Source organism: Hemitrygon akajei, chromosome 3, assembly GCF_048418815.1.
Source record: "Hemitrygon akajei chromosome 3, sHemAka1.3, whole genome shotgun sequence".
Lineage (NCBI taxonomy): Eukaryota > Metazoa > Chordata > Chondrichthyes > Myliobatiformes > Dasyatidae > Hemitrygon > Hemitrygon akajei.
In genome coordinates this window covers 72,917,243-72,929,418 of record NC_133126.1, presented here as the reverse complement: position 1 = coordinate 72,929,418, position 12,176 = coordinate 72,917,243, and the positions used below count along the sequence as shown (strand labels likewise).

At 35.9% G+C, this 12,176-nt stretch overlaps 1 protein-coding gene across 8 annotated transcripts in view; it reads left to right on the top strand.

The window, feature by feature from the left end:
* The window catches only part of LOC140725105 (RAS guanyl-releasing protein 1-like), a 301,300-nt gene that overhangs the window by 234,897 nt on the left and 54,227 nt on the right, over positions 1–12,176 (top strand). For all 8 annotated transcript variants that reach the window (XM_073040121.1, XM_073040119.1, XM_073040125.1 and 5 more), the window contains one exon: positions 6,109–6,219. In XM_073040121.1, the coding sequence (XP_072896222.1) occupies positions 6,109–6,219 (111 nt within the window). The remainder of the gene's footprint in view (positions 1–6,108; positions 6,220–12,176) is intronic.

The following is a 12,176-nucleotide window of genomic DNA, read 5'->3' as shown; positions in this document are numbered from 1 at the left end:
CAAATACAGTATTGTTGCTCTGATCCACAGGTGTCACACCACTGTTCTTTTCCCCTGATTCTGCTTTGGGCTGTCTGAAGGTCCCTTCTTTTTTTTGGAAAAATGCATGGTGACTGCAGAAAACATCAAACCACTTTTTGGAAAATGATTGAAGTTCTTTTTGATTCCCCTGTTTGGAACCAATTAAAAAGCGACCTTCAAGTATTTATTCTTCCTCAGGGGTTTTCAGAAATTGAGAAAGAATAAAAGAGAAATTTAATAATGAATATCTTTTATGTGTACTCACTTGCTTTGTTAGATATCTGTCTTCCCTTATAGATGTTCACAAGAGATTAATATGTATTGGTAGAGGAATTTGCATTTTTTATTTTTATTTAACTTAATTACATATTTGGCACAATTGAAAGGCCCCAGTACTACAGTTTAATACTCAATCATCGTGGCTATTCAGGTTGTGAAAACTCACCCTTACAGACTTTGCAAATCTCTATCCAAATAACTGAGATGCAGAATAAAATTCACTCTTGTGGAATTTGTATGGAAAGAAAGTAAATCAAAGCTATTTTTTTAAACTCATGTTTCTTGATGCATGTGTAGATGACGGGACTTCAGTTATAGAAGATTCTGATATGTCTTGTTTCCTAAGAATACCAACATTCCCCTCCTCTTCCCCCTCCCCCCCATGTACAATTCGGATCCAACTGTTTGTGCCCAGTTTGTCTATTTTTTTTACAATAGGTGTGAAATAAATCATATTCTGTACTCAAAATAGTAACAAAACTTTTCATATTTGTAGATATGTTGTACTTCATCATGCATTGAGAATATTAAAGCTGCATTACTGTTCCAATAATCCCAAAACTACTAAGACCATAACTTGCTGAGAGCCTTTTGTGGAAGAACTCCTGAAGCAAATTGATTTATTGGTACTAAGTCAAATTGCAGGTGTTATGGGGAAGATAACCAGAACAAGAGCAGTTTGCCAGAAAGGCAAATAGGTTACTCACAAGAAATACTCAAGTTCCAGTAACAAGACAAGATGTGTCTGGAATGAACAAAGCCTTCAATCTATCAATTCTGGCCATTTGTCAACATTTTATTCAGTTGTGGTAGGGAAATGGAGCATTTGAATGGAGCCAATAAGTTTGCATTATTGTACTGTATTCTATAAATGCTTTAGTTATATCAGAAGTAGTGCACAAATATAGCGTTAGCAGTCTGTAATATTAACTTATCAAACATTAATAATCATAACTTATTTATAGAGCATTTTCATACAGATGATGTAGTTCAAGGTGATTTACAATGGGATAAAGTGCAAACATGAAATCAAATTTAAAAAAACATGAAAATAAAAGACAAAAATCTGTTCATTAAAAACAAAGTTAAATAAATAGTTATTTGAGCTGCGGTTTAGAAGTGTCAACTGAGTCTGCATCCCTTTCAGTTTTTGATGTTGAATTCCACAGTTTAGCCACATAGTTCAAAAAAGCTGACCTGCCAATTATCTTTTGAGGGAGATTGGGAAGAGACCCGAGAGCTCCAGCAGGATTATAAAACAAAAACAGTTCTGTAATGTACTCTGGTCCTAGATCATTAAGACCTTTCAAAACAAGTAAGGGAAATCAATTCTAAAAGATGCAGGAAGCCAGTCCAGAATAGCTTGGACAGGAGTGATATGTTCTCTCATCCTGATTTTAGTTAAAAGTCTAGCAGCAGCATTCTGAATGAGTTGAAGTTTGCCAATAGATTGCTTTGGAAGGCCATTATAAAGTGCATTGTTGTAGTCTAGTCTATTCGATACAAAGTTTTTCAGCATCATTAGAAGTGTAGAAGTGTTGCTCTGGTCACTTTGTTTATGTCAGATTTAAAATTCAAACCCGAATCAAGGATAAATACCCAGGCTTGTTAAACTTCTGATTTTAAAAGGGGAGCCGTGTTCCCAAGTTTATCAAGAAGTTTATTTCTTTTGGCTTTGAGACCAATCAAAAGTATTTCAGTTTTATCTCCATTTAGTTTTAGGAAATTATTGCTCAGCCATTTGTTTATTGAGTCATAACCATAAATCAGAGAAGATAGGGTGTTATCAGCATCTCAACAGAGATATACAATTAATTGTGTGTCATCTTCATTAACTGTGGGATTCAAGTTTATGTTCTCTAATGATGTCTCCTAAGAGGAGTGTGTATAAGGACAAGAGTAGTGGCCAAGACAGTTCCCTTGAACAATACCAAAAGGTACATCATATCTCTTAGAAAATTGGTCTCCAAGACAGACAAAAAAAAATTCTAAATTATATGAGCAAAACCAGTTAAGAGGATTGACTACTAGAGAGGCCAGCCCAGTTCTCAAGGCAATCTAGGCAAATGTTGTGATCTGTTGTGTTGAAGGCAGCACTTAAATCTAGAGGAATTAAAAATGAGACTCTGTTTTGCATTAGTACTAGCATAAGGTCACTGACAGTTTGGTAAGGGTTGTCTCCATGCTGTGTTTTGCTCTAAAATCTTGACTGAAACTTTTCTCAAAAATCATTTTCATTGAGAACATTGAGCTGGTTGAAAATGACTTTCTCAAGGGAAGATTTGATATAGGCCTGTAGTTAGCTAGTACCTCACTATCAAGGTATGGTTTTTTTAAGGAGGGGTTTGGCAGCCTCCAATTTTGAAGGCATTTGGAATACCTCCAGATTCAAAAAATGTGTAAATAATTTTCCTAACATTTGAAAATACTATTAAAAGAGTCCTTAAAAAGTGTGGTAGGGACAGGATTGAGACAGCAACTCTTTCTTTCTTTTTTCTTTTTATATCTTTTTATTAATTTTAAACAAACATAAGAGAAACATAGATACAGAGAGTTTGAGAATACATAATTAATAGGTTAAAGTATAAATACAAATAGATGATAATCCATATATAATAACCTCCCAAACTCATAGTGATTACGAAAAAAGGAGTAAATAAGAAAAAAAAAAGCCCTCCAAAAAAAACCTAACCAACATGGGCCATTGCATTATGTCAAATATTCACAGCAGCGTCAATAACTCCGTACCTCCATCCAAATAATTAAGGATAATAAAAGTAAGGTTTAGGAAAAGTCAGTTTAGCTCATATGAAAATGCTGAATAATGGTCTCCAAGTTTCTTCAAATTTAATTGAAGGGTCAAAAACAACACTTCTAATTTTTTGCTAAACTCAAATAAGAAATAGTTTGAGAAAACCACTGAAATATGGTTGGAGGATTAATTTCTTTCCAATTCAATAGGATAGATATTCTAGCCATTAACATAACAAATGCAATCATCCGCCAAGCTGAGGGGGATAAACAACTATTATCCACCATTCGTAAACCAAAAATTGCAGTAATAGGATGCGGTTGCAATTTAATATTCAGAACTTTTGAAATAATACCGAAAATATCTTTCCAATAATTTTGCAAGCAGGGGCAAGACCAAAACATGTGGGTCAATGAAGCAACTTCAGAATGACATCTGTCACAGGTTGGATTAACATAAGAATAAACTCGAGCAAGTTTATCCTTGGACATGTGAGCCCTATGTACAACCTTAAATTGTATTAAAGCATGTATAGCACAAATAGAAGAAGAATTGACTAATTGTAAAATTTTCTCCCACTGCTCAGTGGGTATAAGACAATGAAGTTCTTTTTCCCATTCCTTAATTTTTCGTGATACTTCTGGCTGTATTTTCATGATCATATTATAAATGGTGGCTACTAAACCCTTCTGGCAAGGATTCAGAGCTAAAAATTTTTCCGTAATGTCCATTGGACATAATTTCTGAAAAAAACTGTTACATGTTATTCAAGAAATTTCTAACTTGCAAGTATCTAAAAAAAATGAGTTTTAGGCAAATTATATTTATTAGATAGCTGTTCAAAGGACATAAAACTATTGTCTAAAAAAAATTAATTAATATAATTTATACTCCTTCATCTAAAATACCAGAATTCGTTATTTCCTTAGATGCTGAAAAAGCATTTGATAGAGTTGAATGGCCATATTTATTTAATATGTTGCAGAATTTTAATTTTAGTTTAAAATTTATATCATGAATTAAATTAATATATTATAAACCTTTGGCTTCGGTTCTTACCAATAATCAGAGATCTCCTTTTTTTCAGTTATCCCGTGGTACGAGGCAAGGCTGTCCTTTAAGTCCTTTATTATCTGACATTGCTTTGGAACCTTTAGCCATTGCCATTCGTGAATCACCTAATATTTTTTGATATTACTTGTGGGGAAGGGACTTATAAGTTATCATTATATGCTGATGATTTGTTACTATACATATTTGACCCTGAGAGATCTATTCCTGCTATTTCGTCCTTGCTTACTCAGTTTAGTAGCTTTTCTGGTTACAAACTGAATTTTGATAAGAGTGAATTATTTCCATTAAATATGCAAGTTCCAATTTATAAACACTTACCATTTAAACTTGTTACTTGTTATTTAAAGTTAATTTTTTACCTTTAATTGACCAAATCAAGCAACTTGTTACCAGGTGGTCCTCATTATCTTTGTCATTGGCTGGTCGAATTAATGCTATTAAGATGATAGTATTACCCAAATTTTTATATTTATTCCAAGCATTACCAATTTTTATTCCTAAATCTTTTTTTTGATATTAGTGACTCCAAAATATCCTCGTATGTGTGGCAGAATCAAAATCCTAGATTAAGTAAAAAATATTTACAGAAGCCTAAGAAGGAGGGTGGTTTGGCTTTGCCAAACCTGAGATTTTACTATCGGGCAGTTAATATTCAATATTTAATATTTTGGACACAAGAATCGATTATAGTATCTTGCCCACAATGGGTAAATTTGGAATGTAAATCTGTACAAGACTTTTCATTGTTTTCTATTTTAGGATCTTCGCTTCCTTTTGCTTTATCTAAATTGAATAAACAAATAACCAATCCTATAGTTAAACATGCATTACAAATATGGTTTCAATTTTGTAAATTCTTTGGCTTGAATAAGTTTATCTTATCAAGCCCTATTATATCTAACTCTTTTTTTCGCCCTCTTTTATGGATCAAGCTTTTGTATTATGGAAAACAAAAGGTATAACATGTTTTCGTGAACTCTTTCTATGACAAACATAGCTAAAAGAAGATAAATAATAAAATGCCAAATTTTCTAATGTTACATTTCTTGGGTGAAGTTCCATTAGACTGGAAAATTGCGAATGTGTCCTCTTTTGTCAAAAAGAAAATTTTGGTTCCATATGGTTGATAAGACTAGTCCAGAAAGTTAAAGTACCTGTGACCCAAGGTGTGCTGGCTAACTGGGTGCAAAATGCACTTGATGAAAACAGGCAGAAAGCAGTGGAGGGTTGTTTGACTGTCACCTGTGGTGTACCTCAAGGACAATAGCTGGGACTTTAGTTGTTTATGATATACAAAAATGACAAATGAGTTAGGTGGTCTGAATTGTAAGTCTGCTGATGAAATGTAAATTGGTAGAATTATTGAGCAGAACATTTTGAATGGATACACAGGGACATAGATCTGCAAGAAATTTAGTTTTTATAGGTTGTGGTGAGCTACTTTCTTCAACTGTTGCAATCGCTTTGGTGAAGATATCATGAATGTAGAATTTACTCTCAGTAGCAGTGAAGGACTGACAATTTATTTCTAAGTCAGGATGGTGCATGACGTGAAAAAGAAATGATTTTCCTCCTCTCACAGTAAAATTTGGCCAATAATGAATTGTGATTTCAGCAATCAGAGCACAAGACAACATACAGAGCCACTTTAAAAAGAAATTTTGTGCAATGTGAACCGCTCTCTTGTTTTGTGAACTCTGAAATTAGATATGCCTGCACAATTACACCATCAGTGTTGCTGTTTGGAGCTTCCAGTGTTGACCTACTTCAGTGTTTTCTGACTTTGTAGTGTAGCCAGGTATTTCTGGCTAAGCAGCATGACATTATCCGTTGTCTTAAATCTCAGAACACACAGAGCAATGAATTTGATGAAACAACATTAGCAAAATCACAGATTTTAATCCTGAAGGCATAATACATTTGGATGGAAATCATCAATGAGATTGTGTTCCAATTCATGAAATTCTTCCCTCTTCCAACAGATGCAGAAGGGAACCTGTGTCGAAGCAGTCACCTGTTACAGGTAACTCTGTCAATGCACCGCTTTAATGTATCATCAACAGAGCTACTGCAGAAGCTCATCACACTATATCCTTTTACTGCAATAAAGCTTGAACTGTAAAGTAGGTGAGAGTGTGTCCAGATCATAAACAGGCAGGATAAAATATGCAACTCTAATAATTTGTCAAAACATCCTTTCAATTGTGAAATATAAAAAACAGAAAATGTATTCTCCTCAACTTCACTTTATTCCGTTAACGTCAGCCCTGGCTCAGCTGTGGTTCTCTTATTTCTGAGTCAGAAGATTGACAGTTGAAGTACCACTCCAGAGGATAATGATCTATATTGTTTCTGTAACACGGTACAGAGGGTATAGACTGACCAGGCTTGCAAAGCAATTCAATGCTCTTGATATTGTTCTGTTGGTGCCAAATTTAATATCTCAATTTTAATGCAAATGATAGACTTTTAAAAGAAGTTCCTTTGCTATGCATGTATATTACTTTAAGTCCACCACAACTGACTAGTTTTCTATTCTGTACACCCTCATATATTTATCTTGAATTCCTGTAAATGCAGTAATATTACGTCTCAACTAACGCCCGAGGCAATCGTTGCCATATTCTTGCTTCTTTTTGTGAAAATATATTTCTCTTGAATCCCCTATTGGAGTTAATATTAAGAAATTATATTAAATAGCTCACTTTTTTGTTCCCTACAAATTTACCTCTCTGTGCCAAATCCATTGAAAATCCTTTTATAATCTTGAAAACATCCATCAGTTCATTTGTAAATCATTGCTGTTCAGTTTGGTGTTGTCCCCCTGTTGTTTTATCATTCTGGTAAATATTTATCACACTGTGTTTCAGTGCCTTTATATCTGTTTTGTAATATGAATTTAAGAACTCTGCACAGATCTCGAGATGTGGTTCAGCCAGAATTTTGTACATTTAACGTAACAGCTCCATTCCATTCATTTAGGCGATTTATGTATCAGTACATCCCGATCTTTGGGGTTACAATTTAGTTACTAACTTGCTAATGTGATTTCCCACATTGATATCTAAGTTGTTAATGTATATGAAAAACAAGGATCCAAGCACTGATCTCTGCAGTACACTTCTGGTCACAGGCTTCCAATCATCAAAGCAATCCTGTTGGTCACTTTGGACTCTATTCTTTTGGACCAATCTTCCATGTGGTACCTTGTTAAAGGCCAAACTGAATTTCATGTGAATGATATCAACCACACCACCTCATTAATATATTTAGTTACCTTTTTTAAAAAAAAAAATCAATTTAAATTAGTCAGATATGGTTTCCCACCAGTACATCCATGGTGTCTCTGATCAGCCCCTGCATTTTTGTGTGTAGAATAATCCTGCTCCTCAGAATTTTGCCAATAATTCCCAATCATTGACATTAGACTAACTTGGCTATAATAACATTGCTGTTGCCTTTTTAAAAATAAATATACTGCATTTGCTATCTTCCAGGCATTTGGCATCTCACCTGTGGTGATGGAGCTTTAAACATCTCCATCAGGGCCCCAGCAATCTCCTCCCTTCCTTGCATAGCAGGGGATAAATCTACTCAGTTCCTGGGAATTCATCACCTTTAGGCCTGCTAAGTCTTATAATACCTCATCCTTTCTCATCTTAATCTACTCTAGAGTTTCATCTGAAATTTCCAACCATAAAGTCTTTTCTTTCAGTGTCTGCAAATAAAAACAATTCATTTAAGATCTAGCCCACATCCACTGGCAACACATATAGATAGCTTCTTTGGTACTGAATGGGCTCCATTATTTCTCTGGCTGCCCTGTTGTTCTTATTATAATTAGAAAACACTTTGGGATTTTCTTAATCTGAATTGCCAGTGATACTTTGTGGTCCCTTTTGCCTCTTCTTTCTATATACTGGAAGGGGCCTTCCTCACTTTTAGTGCAGAGAACCTGTCTTATGCTTTGTTTTTTTTTCTTATTAAACTTTTTATCCTTTGATATCCCTGGGCATGCTGTCCTTATGTGAACAATTTGGCCCTGATTCAAAATTCAAAACTCATAGGTGCAAAGGGCATTAGGAGTCCTTGTGCAGGATTCCCTGAAGGTTAACTTGCACATTGACTCAGTGGTGAGGAGGCAAAGGCAACATTAGCAGTCATTTTAAGAGGACTAGAATATAAAAGGAAAGGTGTAATGCTGAGGCTTTATATGGCATTAGTCAGACCACACTTGGAATATTATGAACAGTTTTCAACCCAGTATCTTAAAAAAAGATGTGCTGGCATTGGAGAAAGTCCAGAGGAGATTCACAAGAATTATTCTGGGAATAAAAAGGTTATTGTATGAGGAGCTTTTGATGGCCCTGGGCCTGTATATGCTGGAATTTAGAAGAATGAGTGGGATCTCTTTTAAAGCTGATTGAATATTTTGTGAATATTAAAAGGCCTAGATGAAGTGGATGTGGTGAGGATGTTTCCTATAGTGGGGAACTCTAGGACCAGAGGGCACAACCTCAGAATAGAGGGATATCCATTTAGAACAGAGTTGAGGAGAAATTTCTTTAGCTAGAGGGTAGTGAATCTATGAAATTCATTGCCATAGATAGCGTGGAGGCAAAGTCCTTTAAAGCAGAGTCCTGACGAAGGGTCTCGGCCCGAAATGTCGATAGCGCTTCTCCCTATAGATGCTACCTGGCCTGCTGTGTTCCACCAGTATTTTGTGTGTGTTGTTGTTTGAATTTCCAGCATCTGCAGATTTCCTCGTGTTTGCTCTTAAAGCAGAGGTTGATAGGTTTTTGATTAGTCAGGGTACCTAAGATTATGGTCAGAAAGCAGGAGAATGAGGTTAGCCATGATGGAATGGTAGAGCAGACTTGATGGGCTGAACAGCCTAATTCTGCCCCTATTCTTATGGTTTAATGGTGTGTACGGTATAATCCCCAAATAATCACCTCCTTTTGATTCCTAAACCCTATCTAAATGGTCTAACCTAATGAACCATTTAAGGTAGCCACCCTTGTGCTTTATTGAAAATAAATAATTGCTATTCTCAAAGATAATGCATTAAGTTGTATTTTATTGTTTATACTCCATTATAATTATCCCCATCAATTTAAAGTTTAATCTTAATGTGTGGACCAAAGTTTTGGACCTTATTACATACAGAGCAAGCTTCATGACGACTTAGAATTTTGCTTTGATCTGCAACTTCTGAAAAAAGTCTATTAATTCTAGATTCCAAATCATTTATGCAAATAGAGATCATCCATTGTCCTGGCACTAATGCGCACCCATTCCTATATTTTGTAACTTTTTTTATCTTTTACATTCTTTTTGGTACCTCATGGCAAGATTGCTATCTATTGTTTTATGTCACCTGATTTCAAATGTACTGACCTTGTTTGTGACTTTATCTTAGCAAAAGCCATGCACTAAGGTGGTATATTTTGGTATAAAGTAGCAGATCACATACACGTCGGCCTCAGTGGACCAGAGACCAAAGGGGTTTGGGGAGACAGATGAATCAATAAAATTTCAAATATATTTCCCTGATAGTCTGAACTCCATCCCTACAGCTGAGTTCCTCTGTTAATTTCAGCAGGTTTTGATATAACAAATAAATATGCCTGAAAAATAGGTGAGCCACGATGGATCAGTTTTTCTGCTCTGCACTTTGAGTTAAATTACTTGACCAAAGATACTGAAGTGAACCTTTTTTGTAGACTGTAAGCACCTCATGAAAAATTTGTAAGTGGTTTTTATCTGGCAATGCACACGATGAGGTTCAAAACAAAAGCATGCTGGTCCAATGTTGATACCAAACTTTCAATAGCATCTGTGGCAGGAAGAAGGCTGACCCTTGCTCAGCTAGCAAAAACACCAAAGGCCAGCTGAACTTCACTTTAGTGATAGCATGATCTGACACAATTAAGAGGAAGAGATATATTTTTAGTGTTAAGGAAACTATTACCATCCAGTTTCAATTTTAGAATCTTATGAATACCCCATTCAAAGTTCATACTCAGTCAAAGATTGTAGTTCTATAGAAATTTCACAACAGAGGGAGTGCAATATTACTATAATTAGAACTGCCTCATAATGTTGTCTGGAAGAACTGAATAAGAAAGAAAGGCTATCACCTACCTTTGCTAAATGCACATGCATTATAAGCATCTTCCATTTCTCTTCACATATCTAACACTGAAAAATAAGCAAGCATTAATTTAATGTCCCTGTAGTACTTCATCGAGTTGAAACTGTTTAAAAATAGACTGTAATCAGTGAGACTATGTTTAAAATAACCTAGGCAACAGAAGCTACTTCAGAAGACACATTAACTATTATGATAATTAGTATGTCATCGTAGAGAATGAACAGCAGGCTTGGAGAGAGATGAAAAGCTTCCCAGATACATGAAAAGGGCACACCAATGCACCAATTCATAGTGAGGTATGAGTGGCACTGCATGATGTTGGTTATATGACATATGTTAGGACAAGGATGTTTATTCCCCCTGTTGCTCTCAAACCAGATTAGAAAGGAAACAAACCTACAGTGAAGACATTTTCACCTGTCTGAGAAGGCAAATGTTATAAAATCATTAACAGCTTTGACCCTCAGGACTAGAAGTTAATGTAGTTTCGTCAAATCATGAAAGGAACATAAAACTGCACTTGTTATATTGTGTCTATTACACACTTCTAAAGACATTAACCCCACCTTTTGCTATCATTGTTCTGCTGTTCCCCGCCCCCAACAACTGTAGCTCATGATATTGATATCTGCCTGCAAACTTTCATGTACTAATTACTCAATTGTGAGTCTACACAGTGCAGTGAACTTTGGCAGGCTTGTTGGTTACACCAAGTATCTAGAATTGCACACGTTCCATCAAGAAAACATGTATCAGAATTGGAAAAAGGTTTAATATCACTGACATATGTCATGAAATTTGTTGCTTTGCAGCAGCAGTGCTCTGCAATACATAATAGAAAAACTATAAATTACAGTAAGTATTACAAAAAGAGAGGAAAATAGCAATGTAGTATTCATGGGTTCATTGTCCATGTAGAAATCTGATGGTGAAGGGATGAAGCTGTTCCTGAAACATTGAGTATGTGTCTTCAAGCTCCTGTACCTCCACCTTGATGGTAGCAATGAGAAGATGGAATGTCCTTGGTGATGGTGGTCCTCAGTGCATCACCTTTTGAAGGTGTCCTTGATGCTGGGGAGGGTAATGTCCATGATGGAGCTGGCTGAGTTAACAACTTTCTGAAGCTTTTTCTAATCCTGTGCAGTGACCCCATCATATTAGACAGCGATGCAACCAGTTAGAATCCTCTCCATGGTACCTCTATAGAAATTTGCTAGAATCTTTGATGACATACTAAGTCTCTTCAAACTCCTAATGAAATGTATCCTCTGTCATGCCTTTTTTGTAATTGCATCAATATGTTGGGCTGAGGATAGATGTTCAAGCATATTGATACCCAGGAACTTGAAACTGCTCGCCCTTTCCACTGCTGATTCCTCAATGAGGACTGGTATGCATTCCCTTCACTCGAATGCAACAATGGTTGTGGCATTGGCAAATTTATAGATGGCATTTGAGCTGTGCCAAGCCACACAGTTGTATGTACAGAGAGAGAGTAGAGTAGTAGACTAAGCATGCATCCTTGAAGTACACCAGTGTTGATTGTAAGTGAGGAGATGTTATTTCTGATCCGCATTGACTATGGTCTGCTGGTAAGGAAGTCAAGGATCCAGTTGCAGAGGGAGGTACAGAGGCCCATTTTATGGATCTTTTTGATGCTGAGGGTATGAGTGTGTTGAATACTGAGCTGTAATCAATATACAGCAGCCTGACATAGGTATTGCTACTGTCCAGATGATTCAAGGCCAAGTGGAGAGCCAGTGGGATTGTATGTGCTGTAGACCTATTGTGGTAGGCAAATTGCAGCAGGTTCAGCTCCTTACTTAGGCAGGAAATGATTCTGGCCATGTCCAATCTCTCAAAGTGCTTCATCACTGTAGATGTGTGTGCAAC